The following is a 26,535-nucleotide window of genomic DNA, read 5'->3' on the forward strand; positions in this document are numbered from 1 at the left end:
CCCCAAGCCTATAGCGATGCTTGGGGTTTTTATACCCCAAGTGAAGGACTCTGCACTTGGCCTTATTAAAGCTCATGCCATTGGCCTCAGCCCAACGATCCAGTCTGTTCAAATCCCTCTGAAGGGCCTCCCTACCCTCAAGCAGATCGACACAGCCTCCCAGCTTGGTGTCGTCCGCAAATTTACTGAGGGTACATTCAATCCCCTCATCCAGGTCATTGATAAAGATGTTAAACAGAACTGGACCCAGCACTGAGCCCTGGGGAACCCCACTGGTGACCGGCCTCCAGCCGGATTTAGCCCCATTTACCACCACTCTTTGGGCCCGGCCATCCAGCCAGTTTTTAACCCAAAGGAGGGTGTGCCTATCCAGGCCAGCAGTCACCAGTTTCTCCACCAGAACACTATGAGAAACTGTATCAAAGGCTTTACTGAGGTCCAGGAAAACTACATCCACAGCCCTTCCCTCGTCAACCAGGCGGGTCACCCTGTCATAGAAGGTGATCAGGTTTGATTGGCAAGACCTGCCTTTCATAAACCCATGTTGACTGGGCCTGAACACCCGGTTAACCTGTATGTGCTCATTAATAGCACTCAGGATAACCTGTTCCATGACTTTGCCCGTCACTGAGGTCAGACTGACAGGCCTGTAGTTCCCCGGATCCTCCTTCCGCCCTTTTTTGTAAATGGGGGTAACATCCGCCAGCCTCCAGTCCAGCGGAACTTCCCCAGTGAGCCAAGACTGCCCAAAGATAATGGACAGGGGTTTGGCAATGACATCCGCCAGCTCTCTCAGGACTCTCGGGTGGATACCATCAGGCCCCATAGACTTGTGGGCATCCAGCCGAAGGAGCAGATCCTTGACCCGTTCCTCTTGGATCACAGGAGCTTCGATCTGCTCTCCCTCCCTGCACTCAGACACCGAAGGCCAGCTCACCTGGGAACTGCTGACCTTATTATTAAAGACTGAGGCAAAGAAGGCATTAAGGACCTCAGCCTTGTCTTCATCCCTAGTGACTAACGTACCCCCTGAGTCCAGTAGGGGCTGGAGGTGATCTTTAGCCCTCCTTTTGTTATTAATATATTTATAGAAAGACTTTTTGTTGTCCCTTACGGAGCAGGCTAGTCTAAGTTCCAATTGGGCTTTTGCCTCCCTGATTATCTCCCTACATGCCCTAACTTCCTCCCTGTATTGATTCCTGGATGCCTGCCCATTCTTCCAAGACTTGTAGACATCCCTTTTTCTTTTGAGATGTTCCCAAATCTCCTTTGTTATCCAAGCTGGTTTTCTACCCAGCTTGGATAGAGGCAAAACATATCTGTTTTTGAAGCAGAGAAGCCCTCAGCTGCGGACACTTGTCACCAGAGGGCTCTATCAAGTGGTACCCTTCCCACTATGTGGGTGAGCAACCCCGATTTCATTCCCAGCAATCTCAGCTCTGATCAGTCCAAGCGCACCGAGTTCTGAAATTGGGAGATTTGAAGTGTAGTGAGAAATTTGTAGATTTTATAGTTTGTAGACTACATTTTGTAAAAATTTGTAGTTGTTTGTAGTGATAAGCAAACCTGTACATACTTTACGTTTTTTGAGCTTAGAGGATGCTCTTGGACCACTTCTTTAGGCTTTTCTCTGTAGCTCAGAGGGCTGTAAGTCTGCTCTGTAAAAACGGAGAGCAGGGAGTCTTCCGTTATCACCGGCCTGAGGGAGCATGAAATTGAAAACGTCAGCCATCGCAAGGCTTGTCATAAAAGCACGAGAATTGCTTAGACCCTTATGTCTAGCAACGTATGCAGGCAGGACTGGGACTAATATTCTGCCCACGTGCAGGAAAGCAGATGCCTGGACAAACCAACATTTGAAAACGTATTTCTGCAGTTGGTTATTTTTTTATTGACCTTTGTTAGCATGTGACCCTTGCCAGAATCTGTGAAGAAAGCTGTATATTCCCTTGGTACTCTGTACATGATTGTATATTTGTTTTCTTTATTAAAACCTGGACAGAGGAAAATGGACCAGATTCCACTCCATTACCCCTGCTCAACTTCATCAGCTGCATGGAGTTATGGTGAAATAACAGCTTTTGATGGAGTACATCCAAAAGCCCCCTACTAACATGCCTGGTAACAGATGCTATAAAATTGCAGAGAGTAAATGTTTGGCAATTCTCCCTCTAACACGGCTACCTTGCGCCGGCAGCCTCGTCATCCAGTTCAGCCTCCAGGCTCAGGAGTGCTGCAATGAAATGGAGGGAAATCCATTTTGGTATTGGTAGCCCTTCTGAGGTGAGGAAGGATTTGCAGAACCACAGAATTTGGGAAAAAATTAGGTTGGCAGGGACCTCAGGAGGTCACCTACTCCGATTTCCCTTTGGAAGCAGGCACTGACTGATGGGTGCAAGCCCACGCCATCATCACACTTATCTGCAGGACGCAGGGTTAAGGTGGCTGTTGTGGCATTCACCTAGCAGACATCTGCAATAGACACCTCACCATCTGAGCCAGCTCCCTGTGCCACATTCACGATCAGCAGAGAGAAACTGGCACGCCAAGGGTTTTGTCCTGCTTTGGAGAAGCTGAGCCAGCTGTGGTCCGGTGACTCCCACCTAGGAGTGCGCATCTGTGGCATATTTCTTGTTGCTTTATGATTAACAGTAACAGAAAAACGACAGCATGAGAAAACTGCCTTTGGATAAAGACTTGAATTGAAAATAAATAAAAATATCTTTTTTCTTCCCTTTTTTTTTCTGTCCTTTCTGGTTGATCAGCAGCTCCGGGACAGATGAGTCACTTGCCGTGCCTGCCCCCCAGCCTGGCCGCTGGGGAGATGCCGTCCCCCAGAATAGCGGGGAGGAAGCGAGGGCGGCCCCCGCTCCAGCCGGCGCCCATCAAAGTGGCTGTTCACAACCTCTACTCGGCACCAGCTGGTGCTTTGCCGGTCGTGAAGATCCCAAAGAAGAGAGGGAGAAAACCTGGGCATAAGGTAGATATGTGATTTTCACACTCCTTCTCCACCTCTTGCTGGTTTTAATACATTTTCTCCTAGAATTTCAGGTGAAGTGCAAAGTTGTGCAAGCATGGGGCAGAGCAGTGCAAAAATAGTAAAGAGAAACTGGTTTCTCTTCTAACCGAGCTAGTGAAAAATAGAGGGAATCTATTATTTTAACATTTACAGTTATTTTAATTTGCATTGCTTGAAAATAACTTGTCTCCCACAGTATTGTGGGAGATGGTGAGGCACTGGGAGAGGTTACCCAGAAGAGTTGTGGATACTCCATCCCTGGAAGTGTTCAAGGCCAGGTTGGATGAGGCTTTGAGCAACCTGATCTAGTGGAAGATATCCCTGCCCATGGCAGGAGGGGTCAGAGCTAGATGATATTTAAGGTCCCTTCCAACCTTCCAACGCAAACCATTCTATGATTTTATGACTCTATGACTCCATGACTGCATATCTTCTGGGAAGTGTTTCTCTCATTTGTCATTCTTTTCTTCTCTCTAACTAACAGTGATTAGAAATGAAACGAAATGAAACAAATGAAAGGAAAAGGAAAGGAATATGGGGGAGGGGCAATAAAAGGAGAAAATAAAGCTAATTTCCAAAGGAAAAAAAAGGAAATTTTAGAAAGTAATGAGATTTCACTTACAGAGGGAAAGGCAATTTTGATTATTTGTCTGCTCACTTTGGGGGAAAATCATGCCCAGCTCTCAATGTGACCCCGGCGAGGAGGCAGGGAAAAAGAAAGAAAGAAACCCTGAGCACCTTACACCCTTCACAAGCTGCCGGAGGGCTGGGGCTCTCCCACTGTACACCCCACGGTGGGCTCAGCACTGGCATGAGTGGGGCAACTGTTACACCACAGACCAGGCGAAAATGGGACCGCAGTGCTGAGGGGAGAGGAATGTATTCTGAGGAGCTAAAATGAACTACATAGTAGTGAGGGGTCTTGATGTCAGTAAATTGCTCTGTTATTCTCTCCATCTCTGTCTGCAGCCAGCTAGGGGCACTGGGCATGTTTGCTGTGCCTGTTCCTTGTTTTTAATGGCAACAGATACGGATATGCAGTCTGTTACACAAGGAGGGCAAATTGCTGACTTTTAGAAAATAATAGCTGCTTAAGCTCAGCTCCTGATGTCAAAACAGAAAAGCCAGTAACACGAGGGGTGCACGTACAGGGCCGGCCCCAACCTTCTCTGGAGAAGGTCTCAGCCTCGGGTGTTGCCTGACAGTTCCCTGGGTCTCTCCCAGTTCACGGGAGGCAGCAAGGCCCCGTGCACAGCACTGCCAGCCAAGCTCCAGGCACAGGGACTGAATGTCTCAGCTGCTTGGGTTTGGGCTTTATCTAGCACAGGCTGCCCTCATCGTTGCCCTTCCCTCCTTTTCACCTCCTGCCAGACCTTCTTCTTCCTCCCATCCTCTAACTTCCCTCCTCCTTCCTCTCTCTCTTTCCCAGGCAAGCCCTCCTCACTGCCCCTCTGCATCCCATTTCCAGAATCCCTTGCTCATCCACACCCCGCTGTGCAACACTCCTGCTGCAGTAGCCAGCAGTGCCTCAGCCCTTAATGCTTTCTCCTCATCTTCTGCTTTCTCCCGTGTCTCTCCATGCTCTCCCTACTTCATCCATACCCCTCTCTGCTATGGGGGCACATTTTGAAGTGTGTTTCAGTGTTTGCCGAAAACAGACTTTGCACGGCTAAGGCACAGTTCCAGCTGCAGTTTCCCATTTCTTCTGAAAAGCCTGAACTCTGGTAACGTGAATGATATAACAGCATCAGCCAAGCAGAGCCAACCTGACAGCAGGCTCAGGTGTCCCTCTTGAGATTACTGCAGAATTTTATAGCAGTCATCCGAAATAGAGCTCCGTGTCCAAGCTGAGACTGGGGCAAATGCTTTAGTGTTTTGTAAAACGTGCGATATGGAAATACTTAATGTTTGTCACTTCAGTATTAGATCAAAACTCTGGGACAGAAATGTCTGAATTGTTTTACTTGAGGTACTTGTTATTACAGGTTTATTGTTTATTATCTTTATTTTACTTAATTTATTACAAGTAACAATTTAAATTATTATCAGTAAAGCCGTGTCACTTGTAGGCTCCATAGATCAAAACCACGCAAGTCTGGGATAATAATCCTTTGGAGATGTGGTGAAATTGAGTCCCTGAGATGATTAAGTGATTTGCCAGATACCACAATGATCTGGTATGCAGAGTTTCGGCAGACCCCATCCCTTCTGCTCCTCCTTGTCCTGCTGAGCCCCATTTCTTACTCCTGCATTTACATTTGACTTTTACTTTGACAAAAAAAAAAATCCAACTCTGGGGAATATGTTTTGTTCCACCCTAAATTCACCCATCCACCTGTGAAAAAGCCTTTCACTGACCACCACGGATTTGTAAGCGGGAGAAGCAAAAAGGGAGACTTACACTTCCTAAAATGCTGTGATAACATTCCACTTCAGACCTAGGTGGCCCAGCGTTTGACTGCTGTTTTCACCCAAAGGGAAGCTTATTCCCCGGCTGGGTACCACACACACCTCCTCCCCATCCCCAGAGTCTTAGCGTGCAGGTGATGACAGTGAATCTGGGATGACGTTATTTCTCAGTGAGTGACGGCAAGGAAAAGGACATCCTTTTATAACTGATGGCTGAAATTTCTGGAGCTGATGCTTGTAAGCTTGTAGCATTTGTGGCATCTGGCCTGGTGCTGTTTATTTGCGCTATAGGATTTGGACACAGAAGTGAAGTTTTCTGTGAGGTGCCTTTGTACGCTGTGTGCTCAGCTGAATTGAACCCCTCTCTGTCAAAAACGCTTCCCCAGTGTGAGTCAAAGATTACATTTTTTGATGGGGAACTCTAGCTTGATTTAATTAGCTCGCTAATGGTATGACTTTCAGATACCATGAGACTTAAACGTGTTTTAAAAAATGACTCCCTGCCCAAATGGCAGACAACCAAATTCTTTATAGCAACCAGATAGCTGAATTATTACAGAACAGATGGAAAAATACTTCTGAATTTTTAGCAAACTAGGAATTTATAGCCTAGATTTAAATTTATTTTGACCGAGATGTGAATAACAGACATTTTTAATCACATGCTCTTTATAGCCAGATGACCCATTGCCTGTTTTCATTGATATTAAAGCAAATATCTGTGTCTTCCTAAAAGGACATTTCATCATGCTTCACCACCAAGCAAAGTCCTTTTCCTCGCTATCCTGTTTATTTTTTCACAGCTATGGTTATAAAATTTCATCAGCTGTTTTTCCAAAAAACCGTTTTGCACCGGATGCAGAGCGATTTGCCATAAAATGCTACATTTTCCCTAAACACAACATTCTTTCTGACTGTCTAAATCTCTAGGAAAAAGTCTATTCTGGCAGCCAGGGGGGAAGTTAGTAGATGGATTGGTTTTATTTCTCTGGGTGTGAGGGGCAGCCCCAAGAGCTACCTAGGAGGGAAGGCTTTGTTAGCATCGTGGGGCGACTCGTGGTGTTAGAGGACATAGGAGCAACACGCGCGCAGGGCAGCACTGCAGAAAAGACCGCCACATTCCTCCCAAAAGCAACAAAGCAATGGCCCCATCCGAGCAGCCCGGGGGCAGTTTGTCCCTTCCTTGTGCTACGACAGAAGCTCCCGCCTGGAGAGGTGACCCCAGCCCAGGGTGAGCAATCGGCCGGGACCTTGTCAGCTCCCGTCAAGCGGAGTGGGCAGCGAGAGTCGCCTTGTGCAGGACACTGTGGAGTGACAATTTCCATTGCAAGGCACAGGTTCCCGTGCTGCTCTACAAGTCACCGCTAATGATGACAAATAAGCAGTCAGAATTCGGACACACTGGGACCAAGATTGCACAGGCAACTTTAAAGTGACGAGATTATTCACCTGTCCTGTGATATAGCCTTGGATTTCAAGGTTATGTATGCTCCTCTTAAGGTCGCCTGCCTCATTCACTGCAAAATGCTTTGGGGATGTAGGAGGCTGCATGCAAACTCCCCTGCATCATTTGCTGTGCAGAAGAGAGGTATTGGATGACACAAGAAGAAAAGGCGGAAAAGACCTTGGACTGTGTTTTGCCTTTGCCAGCACAGTGCTGACCCCCCTCTGCCCCAGCAACGGAGCTGAGCCCTGACTTGCCTAGTGTTGAGCCTCCTCACCCAAATGCACAGAGCACACAAGGCATAGCCAGGTACCCCAAAACATGCACTCGGAAGTTCTGTGCTTCCCTGGCACATGTTTATCAGCACCTTTCTCCCCAGTCATTGGAAGCCCACACGGCAGGACCAGGCTGGCCCAGATGCTCACCTCTGCACACGTCTGTGTGCACATCTGCAGGGGCTGGAGGTGATTTTCTCTCCAGCAGCAAAAGCTCTCATGGCCAGGAGGTGCCTCTGCCCTCCTGGCTGGAAGGACACAGGCCCATGGGGACAGGGTGAACCCTGGTCTTTTCTAGCAAATGTTTTGTCAGAACAAGGGACAACTGGTACAGGGGAACTAGGAGCCATAAAGATGAGGACCTATGATCTAAGTGGTTTAAGAAAAGTACAGGGAAAGTTTGCATCGTGGTTCATTTTGTTTCTTTCCAGTGTATTTTATTATACAAGCTGGCAGAGAACATGTTCAGAAGAAAAAAAAAAAAGCTATCTGGGAAATATTCTTCCCTTTCTTTCACTTTTTTTGGTGTGGGATGACAGAAATACCAGCTAGATGAATCCTGAGTGCTCTGAAGGGGTATGGAGGTTGTAACAAATAAGCCAGGACTCCACAGCGTCCTCCCCATCCGTGACCGCTGCATACTCAGACAAGCCTGCAGCTGGCATCTATGGAACAAAAGGCCACACTCTTTGCATCTCATGCACTGTGACTTTCATGAAGTAGACACACTTATTTCCTACCCTAAATCCCTGATCAGCTTTCTCTGATCTCTTTTCCATGGTAGAAGGTTCATAAGAGTAGGGGAGGGTTGGTTGTACATCTTGTTTTAAAGCAACCACTGCCTTTTATATCTCATGCTGTGCATATTAAAATTTGTGACATTTTATATTCAAAAGCTGATTTGAATGCCTTACCACGAGGATTTCCCAAAGTGCTCTGACAGATTTTCTCTGTCTCTTTTTCTCTTTTCTTTGCCACTTTTTTTCACTTCCAAGCTTATATGCTCTCTACTGCCAAGCTCTCAGTCAGTCAGCTGGTTGGTTGGGTTGGCTTTTTGATAGAGAAGAATCAGTCCAAGGAAAGATATCTTTTAAATGAAATACTCTGAGATTTACACTTAGTGATGTTCGGGGACTACTCAGGGTTCCAGTGGTCAGGAGGTATTTGAGCTGTGTTTGCTAGTGCAGTGTCTCTTGTAATCAGGTATTGTTTTATTTTGATCTAATGAAGGCATATTCTCTGCTACCCCTTATAAAATGGCATTTTTCTGTATTCAGAGGCTGTGGAGCACATACTGTTGCAGTTAAGTTTGCAGTAAACTGTTTGCTAAAACAGCAAATTGCCAAGAAGGGGCTTCCAAGCTAGCGAGTTCACACAAGTCTTGCCCTCTGTTTATTTGTTCTTGAACATAAGCCTGCCTGGGCCTCCAAGAGCCAGGGATCAGGTGGAGAAAGAGGTCTACTGGGCACTGTCCCACCTCCACCAGGCTGATGGTGCTGGTGGTGCAGCACACACTCAGAGAGTGTACGAGGCTCAAGGGCTGGAGAGGGGACTTGTGAGCCTGTGTTTGGGGCCACAGGGCTATGAGCCAGTAAGGACTTTGAAGAGCCAACATGCAAGTGAAACAGAAGTTATTAGGTGTGCTGTCTCCAAAATACTGTCTATATAGGTATATGCATGTCTGAGTGATGTACATCTCTATAGAAATGTATATACTTTTATATCTGTGTATGTACTATGTATAAACACATCTATGTATATATGCATTTATTATATATGTGTATCTGTTTATGATCAAAAGCAAGCCCAGGAGCCTAACATAAGGGCTACCCAAAGTTTCACAGTGCCAGCCAGCCCACTTCACTATAGAAAAGTGAGCCATTGACATGTTGCTACAGAAAATAACAAATCATGCTGCTTCTCACCTACTCACAGGGGATAAACCCCTTTCCTCTCATTTATATTAATTGTTTGGAAAACAAACTGACAGCACTTTGCTGTTGGTCTTTCCTGATCTCAATCTGAAGGCAAGACAGCCCTACAAAAACAGGACAACACAGGTAGGTGAGGACTCGCACTAGCCAGAGACCAGCTCAGGGTCCCTAATGACCCACAGCTGCCATAAAGCAGGTCAAATCCATAGTTTGTCTTAGATTCACTTACTGAACATTTTCTTCCTTGTTCAGGATAAATCCAAAGGGATTTAGCTGACCCCAAGGGAGGGGAGGTGGTAGCACCATATGGAGGTGGTGCCTGACACTTCTGAGACAAGCAGGTTACAGCCTCTGCCCCAGGCACCGAGCAGTGCCGTGCAGGGGATGGTACCTGGATGAGGAGACGGCTTTTATTTCCATCTGGGCTTATTGCTCCCATCTTTCCACAGAGGCTGCTCTGAGGGAAACTCTAGGTTGTGTAAAGAAGCAAGTTCAGGAAGGTCTTGGTGGAGGTCTGGCTTGCAAAAATTATACTCATCTCAACAAAGATGGCCTTTCCATTTTTTTTGATGGGTACCACACCAGCACAGGCTACCATGCTACTGAAAACAAGGGAGACCCTGAATTCTCTCTTAGTGAAACCCTTGCTGGGATAAGCCAGTAACTGGGCAATGATCCAAACTCCCAAAGATTTAATGATTAAAAACTCACTTGGATGGCACCAAGTCCAACAGCCTTCCCTCTTCCTTCCCCAGCTTTTTGGGTTTACCATTACACTGAAACAGTGACCTTTAATTTAGGCAGTTGTAATCATAATCATGGACAACATGAATCATTATCCAAAATGACTTCTACTCTCCAGCAGGACTTGCTCAAGGTCTGGTTTGTAGGTAGTGGTTTGGCTCAATTTCTACATAAAATATAATTTGTACATTATTTCTGGCTTGGGCATAAGCTCTGAGAGAAGCAATACGCTGCAAATTTAACAGGGCTAAAGATTACTTTTCATTCTTACGTTTGTCACTTACAGCATTTTTAACTTTGGCCACTGAAAAACAACAACAAGAAAGAAATCCCTGCCAGAAAAACAGCTCAGTGTAGTATATGTAAATATATAAACCAGCCAGCTTTGGGCTTGGCTCTGCTTTCCCCCTGCTCCCCTTCATAGCAAAAGGAAAAGCAAGAGTGATACCTTCAGGTCACATCCATCACATCAGCCCTTTATAATTATGAGGACCTGACCATCACTTGACTGGTGAGACGTACTGGCAGCATAAAGACACAGTGATAATTGCACAGTAAATTCCCACCGTGTTTCAATTCTCCAAGCTGAGCTGCAGGTCACAAAGATTACTGGGTGCAACAGTGCAGCAGTTTGTATTTACTACCTGGTAATAACACACTACGGACCACGGTCTGAGCTTATTTACATGGGTGTCAGCCCAGAGTAGCCTCTTGGTGCCACTGGATTTACACAAGATTTACACCCCTGGAACGAAGAGCAGAATTTGGCCCTAAATTGTGATGCAGTTAAAGACCCCGTGTTTCCGAGTTGCGGAGAATTGTTTACACCCGCATGAAATGGGTCGTAAAATGCCATTGCGCTGATTTGTTAGAGTGTTAGACCCAATTTGCTCAAGTGTAAATAACCACCCGGTGGGTGGCATAATATTTGCATCCCGTAACTTAAGGTGTTGCTGTCTGCTGCAAATCAGTCAGGCTTCAGGCCCCAGTGTCCTCCTGGGAGCAGAACGGATGCTCCTGGCCTGGAGAAAGTGATGCAATAGCAGATTGCTAATGAGAGGGAGTTCATGGGGAGTGACATACACCGAATAAAATTGGACTAACTTGTGTATATTTTCATTACCCAACCAATTGTTTTTTGCAGCTGAAGTCTCGTGTCCTGATGACTCCCTTAGCCATCTCGCCACCAAGAAGCACGCCAGAGCCGGATATTAGTTCAATCCCCCAGGATGCAGCTACGATACCCAACTCAGCAACCCCACAGGCTCTCACAGGTACCCAGCCTCAAGTGCTCCTTGGCCAAGGGGTGAGCAGGAACCATGGGCTGACAGCCAGGTGCTGTGCTTTCCAGAACAGGTAGAGCTTAAGAACATGGGGTGTTTGCAGATTAGGCTGGTGATCAGTGACAAAAAACAGAGACGTCCTGCAAGGGTGTATTTTCACTGCCATGTGTCAAGTTTAGTGGAGATGTCAGATCCATTCCTCTTGAAATGCAGACATCAACACCTCACGAGTGCTACCATTTTATACTCAATACTTACACCATCAAATGTGTTGCAATGACCAGACTAAACCCCGGTGTGACTATGAAACATCTGTTACAGTTGTGGGGAAAAGAAGGACAGAGGAGGCATCGCCTGACTGTAGGCAGGGTTACCAGCACATAAACCCCAACGCCTTATCACAGCAGCAGACCTGGTCGTTTCTGACTGTAGTCAGGGAAAACACAGCCTTATTCTTTTTTTGCTGATATTACCAGAAGTAACATAGGTCAATGCTTTTAGACTGATGTAAATGAGAAGAAAATCAACAAGACAGTTGATTTACCCTGAGATTTCAGCAGAGAAATGGATTAGATAACATTAGAATCTAAACACAACACATAAATCCCATTATTTCTTAACTGGGATGCACAGAGGAGAAGTTTTCCATCTGCTCTGATAGCAGAATGATACTAAATGTAGTGACAATGACAATAATAATGCATTTTATTCTCATTTATCCCTTCACATGTGAAGACTGCAGAGCATTTGCCAAACATCAGCAGAGTGGTATTTCATAGTGCTGTCCTGAGATGTGTGCTCAGTGCCACTTTTGGAGGGAGACAGGGAGGCACAGCCCCATCAGATTGCCAGGGTTGCTGCAGAGGCAGAGGCTCTGTGGGTCATTTCGGGCTCTGCAGATGCGGTGCCCCACACCTCTGTCTGCCTGTCTCCGTGCCACCAGCACCTTTCCAACAATGCGTCCCACTGGAGCGGGGTTTTCAAGAGGTAGTTGACTTAAGCCAATTTTTACTTCCCTGTCTGCACTGAAAGGACCATAGGAGCCCCCGCTCCCCAGGGAGGGACCCAGCACGCTGCCTGCAGGCTGCAGAGTCCCTCCCGCAGCCAAGCCCTGGACAAAACCAGTGGCTTGTCATGGCAGAGGCCACATCCTGCAGATTTGGTAAGGTTTGGCACGATCGCACGCTGGGAAAGCTGCACCTTGACAGCTCCCCGCAATTCATGCATGTTGCTGCCGTCTTTCGGTGCATTATCCCTTTTGGGATATCCCTTTGTTTGGCACTTGGAAGGTGTAAAGTGCTATGTATTATCCTCCCATTTACGCAGGATATGCTGCTTGAGCCCCTTCTGCTGCTCAGTGAGAGATGGGGTAGCAGAGTGTGCTGTGACAGTGGCACTAGATTTTCATTACGGTGGTGCAAACTGTAAATTATTTCCAACTTTACACAGCTGTCATCGTGTCCTCCACTCTGCTTGATCTTTTTTTTGTCACATATCTGATTTCTGTCAGAGGATAATGTTATATTGTCTGAGAGATGACAGCTCGAGCACCCTCGGCCAGCTATTATGATATGTCTCACTTTACCCTGACTTTAGACTGTGTTTTAGTCGCCTTTAAGTACCACAGCGTTACACCCGCTTCCTCCAAGGCGCAAATAGTCTCAGCCAAGCTTAAAATAAGCTCATGCTAGTGAGAGAACACTGATTTTTTGGCTATTGCTGGCAGGCCTGATGGCATGTAGAAAAAATGCCTTTGCAGGCAACGGCATATGAGAGGAGACACGCAGGGCTTGGCTGCGGAGAGGCTGGGGCATCCCTCACAGACCTCCTCTGCGGCACAGCCGTGTGGCTGTGGTCCCAAAGCGGGATTTAGCACCGCACACAATGTGTAGTTTCCCTTGAGGCGATGCAGTTTGCAGAGCGCTGGGTTGGACATGGAGGGTCAGGAAGCTCCCGAAGACCAGAGTTTCCACTGTTGCACTGTGCAGCTCAGCGCAGCATAACCCTCCAGAAATCACAGCTGCATTAAGGTCACAAGCAGTAAGGAACCAACCGAAGTCTCTCAAAACTCATCTCAGAGCCATGCTTCTCAGAGGGCCTCCCAATGAACCAGTCTGAAAACACATAGAGAAAAAACCAAACCAAACTCAAACCACATCTCAAGTTGGAGTGTATCTGTTGCTGTAAGGTCACCCCTGCCAGTTGCTGTCCTGAGCTCTGTGGGTGTTTTTTCTGGTCACCAGCTGGGTGGACAAGGTAGCCTGCAGGAGAGCAGACCCCAGGCACACACGGGAGCTTCTTCAGTCCGATGTCGCTTATCCTCACCTGTGGCACCACGTGAGCCCAGCTCACACCGCTCAAGGAAGGGGCTGTGGGCGCGGGGCGGGTGGGCTGTGCCGCCGCAAACGGCAGCCGCTCACCGCCTAATGGGAGAGCCCGTGAAATAAACAGAAATGTATAAAGCTAGCGTTTTGCTAGGATGCTCATTTTGTAATAACTTTGTTGGGATGGGTTTTTTTTGCCTACAGTCTGCATTTACGTCAACAAACAAGCAAAGCCGGGGCCGTACCTGGACGGAAGGAGAGTGCAGCAGCTGCCAGAGCACTTCGGGCCGGCGCGGCCGGCGGCAGCCCTGCAGCAGGCGGTGCAAGCCTGCCTTGACTGCGCGCTCCAGCAGAAGGCCGTCTTCTCCCTCATCAGGCAGGGCTACGGCAGCGAGACGGTGTCAGGTAAGGCGTTTTTGGAAGAGGCTTGCAGCCAGCTGGGGAGCGCTGGAAATCTTCACCTGACTGGTGCATCCCCCGCCTGCAGTCCGTCAGCTAAATCTAACTCTCAGCTGTAGGAATCGCAAAGGTCCCGTGGCAATTCCCCATACGGCAGGACTATACTAATATATCAGAGAGAATCAGGGATCAGAGGAAACTTCCCTGGAGCTCCTCATCTTCCCACAATGATGCTTCTCATTGTGACCTGACAAGTCTCCCATGTCCCACGCCGAATCCCCTGACCCGGCTCTCAGATTGAACGTGAACTTTTCCTTTAATCACAGCAAGAGTTTTGTGTCACAGCATTGTTTTAGCACATGGGGAGGCAGTGGGAACAAAACGATGATGGGAATGTGGGAACGACACTCTACAATGAGTCAGGCGTGAACACAAAGCCAAGGACCACAAGTCCAATCGGTTTTGCAGGGACCACAACAGCTCGGCTGTGTCATTGAGACCCTCTCGTGTGGAAGCCCAGGCTCTGGCCCTCTGTGCGGCGCATAAATCCTGCTTCCTCCCTCTCCTCTTGTTCTCTCTAATCACAGGTGTGCCTTCCCTAAAGGATATCAGAAATACTCTAATGGTCCAGATTTGTTCACAGAAACACAAGACTGAAGCAATTTAGTGCAAAGCCTCATTTTCGCCCGGTTCTGTGCTGCACATATGATTTTCATTACAAGCAGGAGAGTCTTATTGTGCACCAAGCCCACCAAGCCCCTTGGTCTCAGCTCCTCAGAGCTGGCTTGGCTTCAGGTACCTGAGCTAAAAGCACCTGGTCAACATTGCTCCCAATTTCATGCCTCTTCTAATCACCAAGGGGAGGTGAATGGCCTCCTAGTCATGGTGTGGCTCTGAGATTGCAGCTCATTCCCAGCCCAGGAGCAGCACAGGCAGGTTTTGTCATGGGCTTTACAATCTTCCCATTGCTTGGCTCACAGATGCTCGTCCAGCTGTGAAGCATGATCCCTTACAGCAGCTTAGGCCAGCATGAAATCTCTGAAGTTATCCCAAAGATTCTAAGCCTAGGATTGCAATTTCTACTCGTTAGCAGTGACTGGAGGCTGTAAGACTGGAAAAAACCTTTTAGGTGGCGAAGTTCAGGCAGCTATGTCATGTAGTCCTCCCTGCAAACCTATTGACACCTGAATGTGTTCTGCTACAATTAGTCCTGGTGGGTCTGTTGTGGTCTCTCTGTCTCTCTCATGGCTGGGACCTATGCCCTTTTTGATTCCTGTCTTAATATATTCCCTGACAGCTTTGTCCAGGAATTTTAATTGCTCTGCTCTCACCCTTGAGTTCAATCTTAGATGTATTTCTAGAGAGCAGTCCTCATCTTGCTAGGCTGGCATGCAGTTTCTTTCAGGTCTTCTCTGCATTGTAAGGAAGACCGCTGGGTTAGTGAAAGAAGTGCAAGTGTCTTCCCACAGCCCCATGTAGCAGAGATAGTGATGGCTGCAGTGCCACAGGGAAACTTTCTGTTCCCTGAACATCGCTGTGGCCTGCCAGTGCACCTCTTCAAGTGTGAATTCACCCTTCTCGAGCCTGGATGACCAGAATGGTGCCCATCAGTCCAGCTCAGGTTTCACCAGGACTTTATTCTCTCCTGTCTCTCCTGGAAATGCTTTGTTTATTATCTCCTTGAAATCTATCTGACTTTTTAATCACTGTGTCACCTTGGTGGCTCATGGGCATCTGGTGAGCCTGTCCCATCATTTCTCCTTCCATCAGGTCATGTTGAGCCTCCTCAAAAAATTATGAATTACCGTGTACTTTCTAGTATTTTTTTCCACCTATTTTTATTACTGCAGAGCTCAAGATCAGACAGTCTTTTTTTTGTGCCATCTCCCAGTCCTCTTCTCCATTGATAACATCTCCTAACATACAGCATCAACAAAACCTTTTTGTGCCAGCACAGACCACTGCCACTTCCTCTCCAGTGCTTGAAGTCTCCTGTCAGCAGAGCCTGTCGCTGTCTCCTGACCCACCTTTCATATGCAATCATTTCCAGTTTAACTAAAGATTTCTCATACTTTACTGAATTCCAGATAGACCACAACTGCCTGTATTCTCTTGTTTATAAATGCAATTAAATCAGTAAATAAAGATCCATGATGAAGCTGGTAGCCCTCTTTTCAGTACAACCCTGGTACCTTTTATTCATTCACAGCCATGTCTCTAATTCTTGTCTCCCCATTATCTTTTAAAACGTTGGGTATTGCTGAAGTCAGCCTAATAGCCTATCATTGGCAGATCACTTCCTTTCTCCCTTCTTAGACCAGGGTATTATAATTGCCTCCTTCCAATCGTACAGTAGTGTTTTCAGTTGGATGCATACATGAGAAATCCTTGCACTGCTGGCTATGCCCGTCGGCATCTTCCAGCGCTCCAGGGAGAAGGTGATCTGGGTCACACAAACTCAGCTCCTTAAGCTCCTCCAGTTTGTTTTGTACTTCGAATGGACTAATTATCTAAAATATTTTAAGACATACAAACACTTACAGGAAATCTTTTCCCCTGCTTTCATTCTTCCTCCTGCCATGCATCCCCAGGTATTGAATTGCTCTCACTTTCTTTCCAGTGTCAGCTTCTTTTGAGGGGAAGCAGCATCTCCTGAGCCTGCTGGTAGTCAACAGCATTGGGTATGTCCTGCGCTTTCTGAAGAAGCTCTGTCGCAGCCTCTTGTGTGACAATCTCTTCAGCAACCAGCCTTTCCAGCAGTACAGCGCCGTGTCGGAAAGCCCAGAGGTGTATGAAAACAGACGGATGGAGGCAGGTAAGCTGCTTGATCAGCTTGGGCTCAAGATTTAATAGGGCTGAAGAAACGACTGTCTTCTTTCCGTCCTGTACTGCATACACTAGAGAACTGCAGGTCTCCGTGGGACCTTTCCAGAGGGAGGCAGTGGGCTGATTTGCAATATTTTTCCCAGTGGCTATAAAGGAGGCTTTTGAGTGAGAACCACTGTGTGGAGGAGCCCCAGCAGTGATAGGGATAATTTTAAATTGTTTTATATCTCTTTGTTTCTTTTATCTCTTTTCCTAAGGAAACGAGGCTGGTATTATCCCATCGTCCTTGTTCCTGTCAATTCTCCCCCATAAGTTTTGGTCTCCTCAAACATTTCTGGCCCTGGGGTAGAAGCCTCAAAGGGATTAAATTCCTTCAAGTTTCAGGGAAGGTTGGGGGGAAATTTCTCTCTCCATCTAACTCAACCACCATTATTAGACACTTAAGGATCCCCACTGTCTACCAAGCCTCCTTTGCTTGCAAACCCCCTGCAGAATGTTGGCTGTTCCTGTTCCCCAGACCTCTCTGCTCATGCACTGCCTTGGCCTGTTGGCTGCAGCAAGAGGTGGGAAGCCAGATGAGCATGTGGACCCCAGCTCACACACTTCGATGTCACCGCAGCATGAATAGGAAATCAGCACTGTAACGGGCATGCTCTGATCCGGCACTGCCCCGGCTCCTCATTACCTGTGTGCTTCCCTGCTTGCATGCATCTCGTTTTAAGGATCACCTGTGAAGCAGCATGGTCTGCCTCCACTGGAAGGGACCTCTTCCTGGGTGAGGGGAGAGAGCCTTTCACAGCAATGCAGTTTTGGGTCAGTGCCATAGGCAATAAATCTAAGGTATTGTTATTAGCTGTAGCGCACTCAGCCTGGATCCCGATCTGTCATCTCCTCCCATTAATGTAAACCTAAACAAGAGTTGTGACTGCTAAGGGGTTTACTTTGCTGCTTGCGGGAGCATTTCTCCTAGCTTAAAATGCCTGTGGGCACCAGCAAGGTCCTTGCCTGACCATGTGGAGGGAAGCCTGGAGGGGCTGTGGCGTGGGGGAGATGAACTCAAGGATAGTGGTGGTCCAGAGAGGCTCCTGCCTCCAGCAGGGACTCACCAGGCTCCCAGGTGGACGGCATGCCTGGGATTCCTTCTTGCCTACACCCCAGTGTGCTGGGATGGAGTGCTGGGCCCGAGCAGCCTCCGTGGAACTGGGGCATGCCTGCAAGCCCCCATCTGCAATCAGTGGCCAGAAAGCTGTCCTCGGGCTCTACTATGGACATGGTAAAAGTTAGTTTAGAAAAAAAGAAAGATACAAAGTTATGGCCCTGAACTGCCGCTTCACCTGCAGGCTTCCTCCTGACTTAAATTATTTTTTCTTCTCTTTTATTAACAACACTGTGGGTGTTTGGGGAGCGCACTGTCTCTTATGCATTCAGTTTAATGGCAGCTACATGCTGGCAGCTGAGAGAAAGGTGTTTTAGTGTCCACAATTATGATCTGCAAATCACTTATTTGCCAGGAAGACCCTAAGTGTGTGCTTTGCAGACCAAAGCTGGGAGTGAGCTGTGCACATAGTGCAGAAATTGCCTTTTTGTGCAAAGAAACCCAGCTGCTACTCTTATCCATAGGGGAGGAAAGGCAGGAACCCAGATTGAAAAGCAGTGATTTTTTTCCTCTGGACTAGGACATTTGCAGCAATCTGAATGTTTCTGAGAGGTCAAGGGATCTCTGTAGCACTGAGTGAGTGCAGCCCAGGAGGCCTGGCATTTGCGTTTGCATTTGCATTTTAATTTGCACGGACATTTGCATTTACTTTTGCAAGGTGAGGCTCTATGTGATGGAAGGCAACTCCACAATCGGAGTTTTTACAGCGGCTGTTACACTCTGAGCACCTCCCTCCCTACATAATTTCAATGCAGATGTCCCTGACACCATTTCCACTGGCTCTACCCAGCCACTGAGGAAGGGACAAAATAGTATTTTTGCCCCAGACCAGGCAGAAGACATGGATGCAGGGAAGGCTTCTCTTCCCTGTGTCTCCCACTGCTGGGGGGCAATAAATAGCCTCCCTGGAGGCACCATGGGCTGGATACCTTGAGCTAGTCAGGGCTAGTGCTGGCCTGGGCTCCCCTTCCCTCTGCCTTAGAGCGAGATGTGGGAAGAGGCAGTGGTTCTTGGGACTTTTGTATCTCCATTACCAGCAGCACTGTGGTACAGTGGAGAATGTGAGCTGTGAAATAGCTGAGGGCAGTGGTTATACACAGAGTTAAAACTCCCCCACTAGTCTCCAGCTTCCTCACCCCGGGGTCTGATAGCCACTGACCTGCTAGGTAGAAAGCCATAGCATGGGTCAGCATGACCTGCAGAGACTTGGGTGCTTCCTTGCTGAAGTGTGGATGCTGGAGAGGTGATGGAGGAGCCACCTGGTCCCGCAGTGAGGGAGGCTGTGATGAGCAGCGCTGTTTCGAGAGCAGTCAGGGGCTTAGGTGGCTCTCTGAGCTGGCAGCTCCAAAAGGGGATTTTCCTTCCATCAAAGATGAACAGAAGTATGGTGAGATAGGGTCTGAAGACGCTTTCTGCACTGTGCTGACCACCGACCTGGTGTACCAAATTTGGTGAACCCAGGTTGCTCTGCCAAAGCCTGTCCATGGGCCTTGGGGTGGCTGGGGGGGAGCTCAGCATCTTCACCAGCTAACCTGCTGTCTGCATCGCTGGGGGCTCAGGATGCAGGCTGGAGAGCTGGGGGCTGCTTTCAATGCAGCCAGGTAGTTGTTTGGAAAACCCACCTACAAGATCACTGCTCGGCCTCAGAGCGCACACGAAGGCACAGAAGGAGAACTCTGCCACATAAAGCCCCTGAAACAGGGAATTTCGGAGAGGGGAAAAGCTGCCTCTTCCCCAGGGCAACTTGTGCCCAGCTCAAGAGCTGTCTATCCATGGCTGTGCGCAGAGGAACAGGAGTGACAGCCTCACACCCTTCATGCTGCGCTCAGCCAGAGCCAGGCAGATACATCATTTTCCTCTTCATCATATCAGGCTGTACTCAACAGCTCCGTTGGCACCAGTGGAATAATTCCAGTTTTAGGCACTGGGGCTTGAGCCGCTGAGTCTATGTTTAATGCTGCATTGCCTAAATCTCCATCCATCTCCCTGGGAGATAGTGTTTCTCTGCAGCAAGGTCAGCACAGGGGGGAACTCCACTACACGGAACAGAGACAGGGTTTCCCTGTCGTGGCAGTAATAAGGAGGACAGTAGGAGCTCTTCTCACAGACGAGTCTGCGAGGGCGCCTGTTGGGATAGAGTTCGCGTATAAGGAGTAGAGCCATAATAAAGCACCACAGGAAGCCAAGCAAAGCAGCCACTTTTTTCTTTGTTTCTGTTCTCTAGCTTGTAATTGAGATGTTCTTTCTTTTAAAATCATGTGCTTTTCAGCCCCTGATATCAATGAATTTAATATACATATTGACTTTGGTGCAGTTACTCTTGATTTACTCTGGCAGAAGTGAGAAGAGAAGCCAGCATCGTGTCCAGTCATATTAATCCACTAACACCAAAAAGGAGTCACCTTTTAACCTTGCCCCGAAGCACATGTCCCTAAGCCATTATTCACCTGTGCTCACAGCAAACTGCCAGATGCTAATGCTGCATATGGGCCAGGTGGGATTTGTTGATATATGCATATGCATCACTCACAGCGATGTTTTACATGTCTAAGAAGTATGCACTCACTGGGCTGTACCCAGTGCTGGCCTCTGCAATGAGCCTTGTTGGCTGTTACTCTTGCTGCACCTGAGCCCCTGCACTCTGTCTGCCCTGCCATTGCCTCTCGCACCAGCACCCAACAGCCTCGCACATGGGGTGAAGGTCCTTCTCCAGCCCTCTCCCAAAGTCAGTGGCTTCACTTGACACATCTGGGGACATACCCCACAGCTCTTTCTCAGCCATGAGGGGACTTTCTGGCTCATGAGAGCAATTTGTGAGGAGCAGCTGTGGGATGACTCCCAGGACTTTATCTGGAAAGTGCCCAGCTTCAGATCTGTATTACAGCAAATCCTGAGCTGTCATCTGTCCCCACAGCAGCTCGGTTCAAAGCACCTCTGGACCTACACCTCAGAATTTTCCATGAAAGTGGTAGTGCAGTTTGAATGAAAATGACGGAAAGATCTGGGTGAACTCTGCAGAAAATGCTGTGAAGTGTGCCAGGGGCTACACAGATGGGAAGGCAACAGAGACCTTGTGAAGTGCCTCTCTCCACGTCGTCTTCATTCAGCTTTCATTAGTCCTCCTACGCTGAGCTAATGGAGGTTTGGATGTGAGCATGGGAAAGAGACGTTTCTGGAACGTCTACATACAGTTGACTTACACCTAGGCAATGTTAGACTGTTATTTTTCAGAGGAAAATATGTTTACTGTAAAACTTCTTGCCAACCTGATAGTGGCCACAGAAATCGAAGTAGTTTCTCTTATGCAGAAAGCATCAAACTTGATAAGTATCTTCTTCTTTCCCCTTTCAGTCAATTCTTTCCTTGCTCTTTCTGTCCTAAACTTTGGGTTTTTGTTATTTTGTGCTGTCAGACAATTGCTGTGCTCCACACAGAACGTGGCTGCGTGTAGCTGCAGCAAATCCTTTTTATGCAAGGACTTCTATGGCCACCCTGTATCCTTGCCCTCATCCGGGAAGAAGACAGAAAGGTCTGTGAATAAGGTCCCTAGCCTTGCTCCTCTCCCCATGGCCAAATCAAATTTTTATGCGTAGAAACCACATGATGTCCCCTACCACTGTCCACAGGAGAACAGCACCTCTTCTCAGCAGTGCCTGGAGGTAGGGCCCTACATGGAGCAGAAGCACAGCAGGAGGTGGAGGTACCCTGTGCTACATCAGTGCCTCTATATATAGGAAGGTGGGCTCTTCCTGTCTACAAGCACTTGAAAAGCTGGTACCTGAACTGCTGTAGCAACGCACTATAAGAGTGGGACTAGTAGGCAAGACACTAGGCTAGGAGCTGGATTTTGACAGAGACTTTCACACTGGTTGTGTGGGCTAGTCACCCTTCCTTGCTGTGCCTTTATTTGAGCATAGGTCCAAGGAGGGCAATAATTCTTGCCACCATGTGCAAAGTCCTTCTAAAACAGCTAGGAAAAAAAAGAATAACATGATAGAAGCCCACATATTTTACAATCAATATTTTCTGTTCCAAGCACCAAATAAACAGCAGCAGAGAAATTTCAAGCCCTGAGAGGGCAAGAAAAACGTTGTCTTTTCCCTTTCTAGTATCGTGGCTTGTTTAATCTTGTCTTGTTGCATACTATGAGGAACAGTGCTCTTGGCTCCTCAGCACACTCAGAATAAATGGCTTTATGGCTATCAATAGCTTTGGCTCTCTTCAGCATTTAATTACCTGCAAAGGCCATTTATTGCCTCATATATTCCTCTACCATGAACATCATCCTTTAAACAATAAATAAAATATAAAGGTCACTCTTAAAGAGGGAGCAAGAGGAACCGCACAAGCCATCCAACCACAGCAAAGTCTAATACAAAAAGTTTGTCTCATCTTTGGGGCATTTGAATTGATGGCAGAGCCTGCAGTAGAGCAGAGAAAAGATGGGATGGCTGCAGACATTCCTTCCTTCCTTCCTTCCTTCCTTCCTTCCTTCCTTCCTTCCTCCTTCCTTCCTTCCTTCCTTCCTTCCTTCCTTCCTTCCTTCCTTCCTTCCTTCCTTCCTTCCTTCCTTCCTTCCTTCCTTCCTTCCTTCCTTCCTTCCTTCCTTCCTTCCTTCCTTCTTTCTTCTGCAGGCTAGGTGCCTCCTCCCTCTCTAGACCTGGCCCAGCTGGCCTCAGTGCAGGGCATCCCACCAAGGACCTCCACTCCAAGGTCCTACCTGCAGCTGGAGCACCATCTCCAGGACCGGCTTCCTGAAACGGGGTGTCCAGGGTGGTAGCTCTGTGGCAGAGCAGACAGAGAGGCAACTGCAGCTGGAGCTGCATGTTGTCATTCAGAAACCCGGGGAGGGACAGGAACAGTTTAGGATGGTACAAGAGGTAGGAAGTAAAAGCAGGAGGGTGAAAGAAAAGAGACAGTCAGGGCCATGCTCCTGTGGAGAGGTTTCATGAGGGTGGTAGTAGAGGCTTTAGCATTCAGGCCCTTTAAACCTAGATCAGAAGAAATTTAATGAAATGTACACTAAGGGGCAAATCCTGACAGGAATAAAATAAGAGAAGGATGGGAGAGATGAAATTCACCTGTGATAGAATTTGCCTGAACTCTATAGAATTGGTAGAATTGGATAAATTGACCCTTCTGACCTTTAAGCTGTGTGATTACTGTTTGCTGACCCCCAAATGAAGAGAGAGTCCCTTTCTGTTCCTGTAAGTTTATGAAATTGCATCTTCTTGTGGATGCTAAGCAATGAAGCTATATGTAGACATCCCTCCAGCAGTCAGCCCAAGGGAAATCCTCCTTTCCACCTGTTTTACCTCCATAGTCTTGAGAGGGTGCAAGAAAATCCATCCCTTTTGAAAAGCTGCCTGCTGAGGGGGTAGGCAGTGGATGAGAAGAAGCCCAAAGGCCCTTTGTCCTTCAGCTTAAGATGTGCTCAGAGCCATGGCAAAGGCACTGGCACTGTTGGAGATTGCCTGGGCTGCAGCCATGGAGGCTAGAAGAGAGAGCTAAGCTATGAAATAGAGTTTAAAGAAGGGAAAAAAAGATGCTTTATTTTTCCATATCAAAGGGTATGTGTAAGGAAAGTGGAAGAAATGGTGGACATAAATTCATGAAGCACGATGGATGAGATCGTATACACTACAGAAAAAAATACCCCTGGGTATATGCACTTAATTTAAGCTTTACATGCACAGTCACATGGAGAAAGCCCTGGTCAGGTAAATCATGTGATTATAACTCTGTTTTAGCTTCAGTTTTAGCTTTAACTTTGTTTTAGCTGGTTAAGACTTTTCCATAGAGCTCTATGATTCCTTTAGGAGATGTTTGAAGTTAGGAATCCGGGCTTTGATTTTAAATAGCTTAAGTTAAAGTTGAAACAGGAATTTCCACTCCTAAACTTTTAAAATATTAATACAAATACCCGTGATCCAATATACCCATATTTCAAGCAGTTGGATCAGCATGCTGCAGGTCAGAACTGATGATGAAAAACCCACCCCTCCATCCAAATGCCACCTGCATTAGCCAGCATGACCCACCAGATTTTTCATAGATGCAAGGTGGGAAAAAGATGATCCTCAGGACTCTTAACTTGTGCCAGTTCAAGCCATGCTAGATAACATCATTTGGGAGTTGCATTAGATTGTTGGTGTTGGCTCTGATAGCCCATGAAAGCCATGGTCAACTAGACGTGTAGCTCCTTGCTGCCGGGTTGCTGTCGCAGCCAGCGTAACAGGAAGACTGGCTATGGCACTGGAGGGGGCTATGAGAGTTAGCAAAACCAGCACTGACTAAGGAAAAGACAAAATAAGAAATGTTTTGGAAGAGAAGTGAACACTCGCTCGTGTTTTGCGAATCTGGACGAGAGAACTCTTGCCAACACAAGAAGGACACGGAGCTGCTGGAGTGGGTCCAGAGGAGGGCCACGAAGATGATCCGAGGACTGGAACACCTCTGCTATGAAGACAGGCTGAGAGACTTGGGGCTGTTCAGCCTGGAGAAGAGAAGGCTCCAGGGTGATGTTATAGCAGCTTTCCAGTACTTAAAGGGGGCCTACAGGAAAGCTGGATGAGGGACTTTTTACAAGGGCGTGTAGTGATAGGACAAGGGGCAATGGATTTAAACTGAAAGAGGGCAGATTTAGATTGGATATAAGGAAGAAATTTTTCACTCAGAGGGTGGTGAGACACTGGAACAGGTTGCCCAGAGAAGTTATAGATGCCCCATCCTGGAAGTGTTCAAGGCCAGGTTGAATGAGGCTTTGAGCAACCTGGTGTAGTGGAGGGTGTCCCTGCTCATGGCAGGGGGGATTGGAACTAGATGATCTTTGAGGTCCCTTCCAACTCTAACCATTCTAGGATTCTATGATTCTGAGACTACCTGGTACATGGCACCTATGGCTCGCACTTCCATGGGAGGAAGCAGAGCCGCCACATGAAGAGGAAAAAAGGGAGTCTTGTATTTAAGCAGTTTCCATTTGACAGGTTTCAAAGCTGATTTAGATTTTTTTTTCAGGGGACATTACTGATTTTTGCTTGGATGTTCTTCAGTTTCTCAGCTCAGTTTTTCTGCTCCCTCATGTTGCTCTCTCTTTAAGCCTTTAAAAAGGCTCTTCCTCCTTTATCTACCTTCTCTTTCTCTCTATCCTTTCTTGTTGACTACAAAATAAATGGAAACCCGCACATGATGGCATTTCCAGTTCCATGGAAATAAAATATCCATTTTTTTCTTGAAAAGTCTTGACCCCTGTTTAATCAACAGTGCTTCCCAGCTCCTTAGGATTTAGTTGTTTGCAGTAATTATACAGAGTACATCAAAGTGCCTTTCGGAAAGTAGTAACACACAGCATCTGCCTGAATAACGTTCATCTGTTGGCAAAATGAGTGCTAAGCAGGAGATTAAAGCAATTGAGAGAATAACGGAAGCAAACTGTTGGCAAAGATGTGCAGTGTGGTGTTTGCTCCGAGACAGTGCTGGCCATGGGCAGCAATGAGAAAGGTAAGGGTGAGGGTGCAAGGCGAGGAGTTGTACCACCAGCAGCTGGGCAAGAGAAATACGTCCTTACCTCTCACTGGAGATAAGCTGCAAATGAAGGTTTGGCAAATCAGGTCCTTTATGGTGGGTTTCTTCATGGAAGAGGTAAGGTTGCAGAAGTGATTTAAACAAAAAGGCAGAGAAGTCAAAGTTAAGGAAAGTGTAGTGAGGCTGGGGATGAGTCCTGGGATGGGGTCCTGGGGCAAGCCCAGCTTCTTGGTTGCACAGCCCAGTGCAGCACATGGATGTGAGGGGCAAGTGACTCTGTGGGATCATGAAGAGAGGAAGGGATAAAAAAACCCGAAAAGGAGGAATTGGTGAGCTCCTAGTTGCTGAGACTGAGATCAGCCAGGGATGTCAGAAGCAGCAGTGGAGAAGGCAGGAAAAGAAAAGATTTGTGAAGGGGAACTAAGGCCTTAGGCCCAGCTATGTTGTATTTATATGGCAGAGGAAACCTCAGAAGAAATATCAGAAAGTCCAGCTGAGCTGCAGCACTGGGCAGGGAGAAATGAAGCAAAGCCGTTATAAAAGATCTTATATCTACGTAACAACATGCACAGGCTCATGATTTACATGCACTCTACCTAGTTTCTGGATGAGATTATTAGTTATTAATGGGCAAACTCAGCTTATTTTGTAGCTACTGCACTTTGCCGTAGACATCTCTCTTGTTGTGTCTCGAATTATTTGGTTTTGAAACAAAAAATTGCTGTTCAATATTTTAAGCCAGTATTAAGCAATATAATTCAGGGAGATTCATCATGGTGGTAGCAGAACAAAAATGCACTAAGTACTTCAGCTGCACAGAATCCCGTTATGTAACACCTTGAAATTTTCAAGTAACACAGTTATTTTCATCCAGTCTGTCCTGGTTTTAGCTGGGACAGAGTTAGCTCTTCTTTTTAGCAGCTAGAAGAGCTCCGTGTTTTGGTTTTACTCAGAGGCTCGCTCTGAGAAGAATGTTGACAGCGCACTGATATTTGTAGTTGGCACTGAGGTCTCAAGGACTTTTTCAGCTTGCCAGGTTCTTGCCAGTGTGCAGGAGCACAACAGGATACGGGGGGAGCATGGCCGGGACAAGGAGTCCACGACTTTCTTTGCGATTTGTACTTGGACTTCAGATTGAGGGCCAAACTGGCCAATTAGTATTCCATATCATGCAGCATCATGCCCAATATAAAAGTGA

General features: G+C 47.2%; 1 protein-coding gene across 1 annotated transcript in view; it reads left to right on the forward strand.

Moving 5' to 3' along the window:
* Positions 1–2,824: 2,824 nt before the first annotated feature.
* SCML4 (Scm polycomb group protein like 4) overlaps positions 2,825–26,535 on the forward strand; it is a 48,384-nt gene continuing 24,673 nt past the window's right edge. Inside the window, 4 exon segments of the mRNA XM_086608135.1 lie at positions 2,825–2,980; positions 10,970–11,099; positions 13,637–13,837; positions 16,452–16,646. Of these exon segments, the coding sequence (XP_086464261.1) occupies positions 2,825–2,980; positions 10,970–11,099; positions 13,637–13,837; positions 16,452–16,646 (682 nt within the window).

The sequence above is a fragment of the Tauraco erythrolophus genome, chromosome 2 (assembly GCF_009769465.1).
Source record: "Tauraco erythrolophus isolate bTauEry1 chromosome 2, bTauEry1.pri, whole genome shotgun sequence".
NCBI lineage: Eukaryota > Metazoa > Chordata > Aves > Musophagiformes > Musophagidae > Tauraco > Tauraco erythrolophus.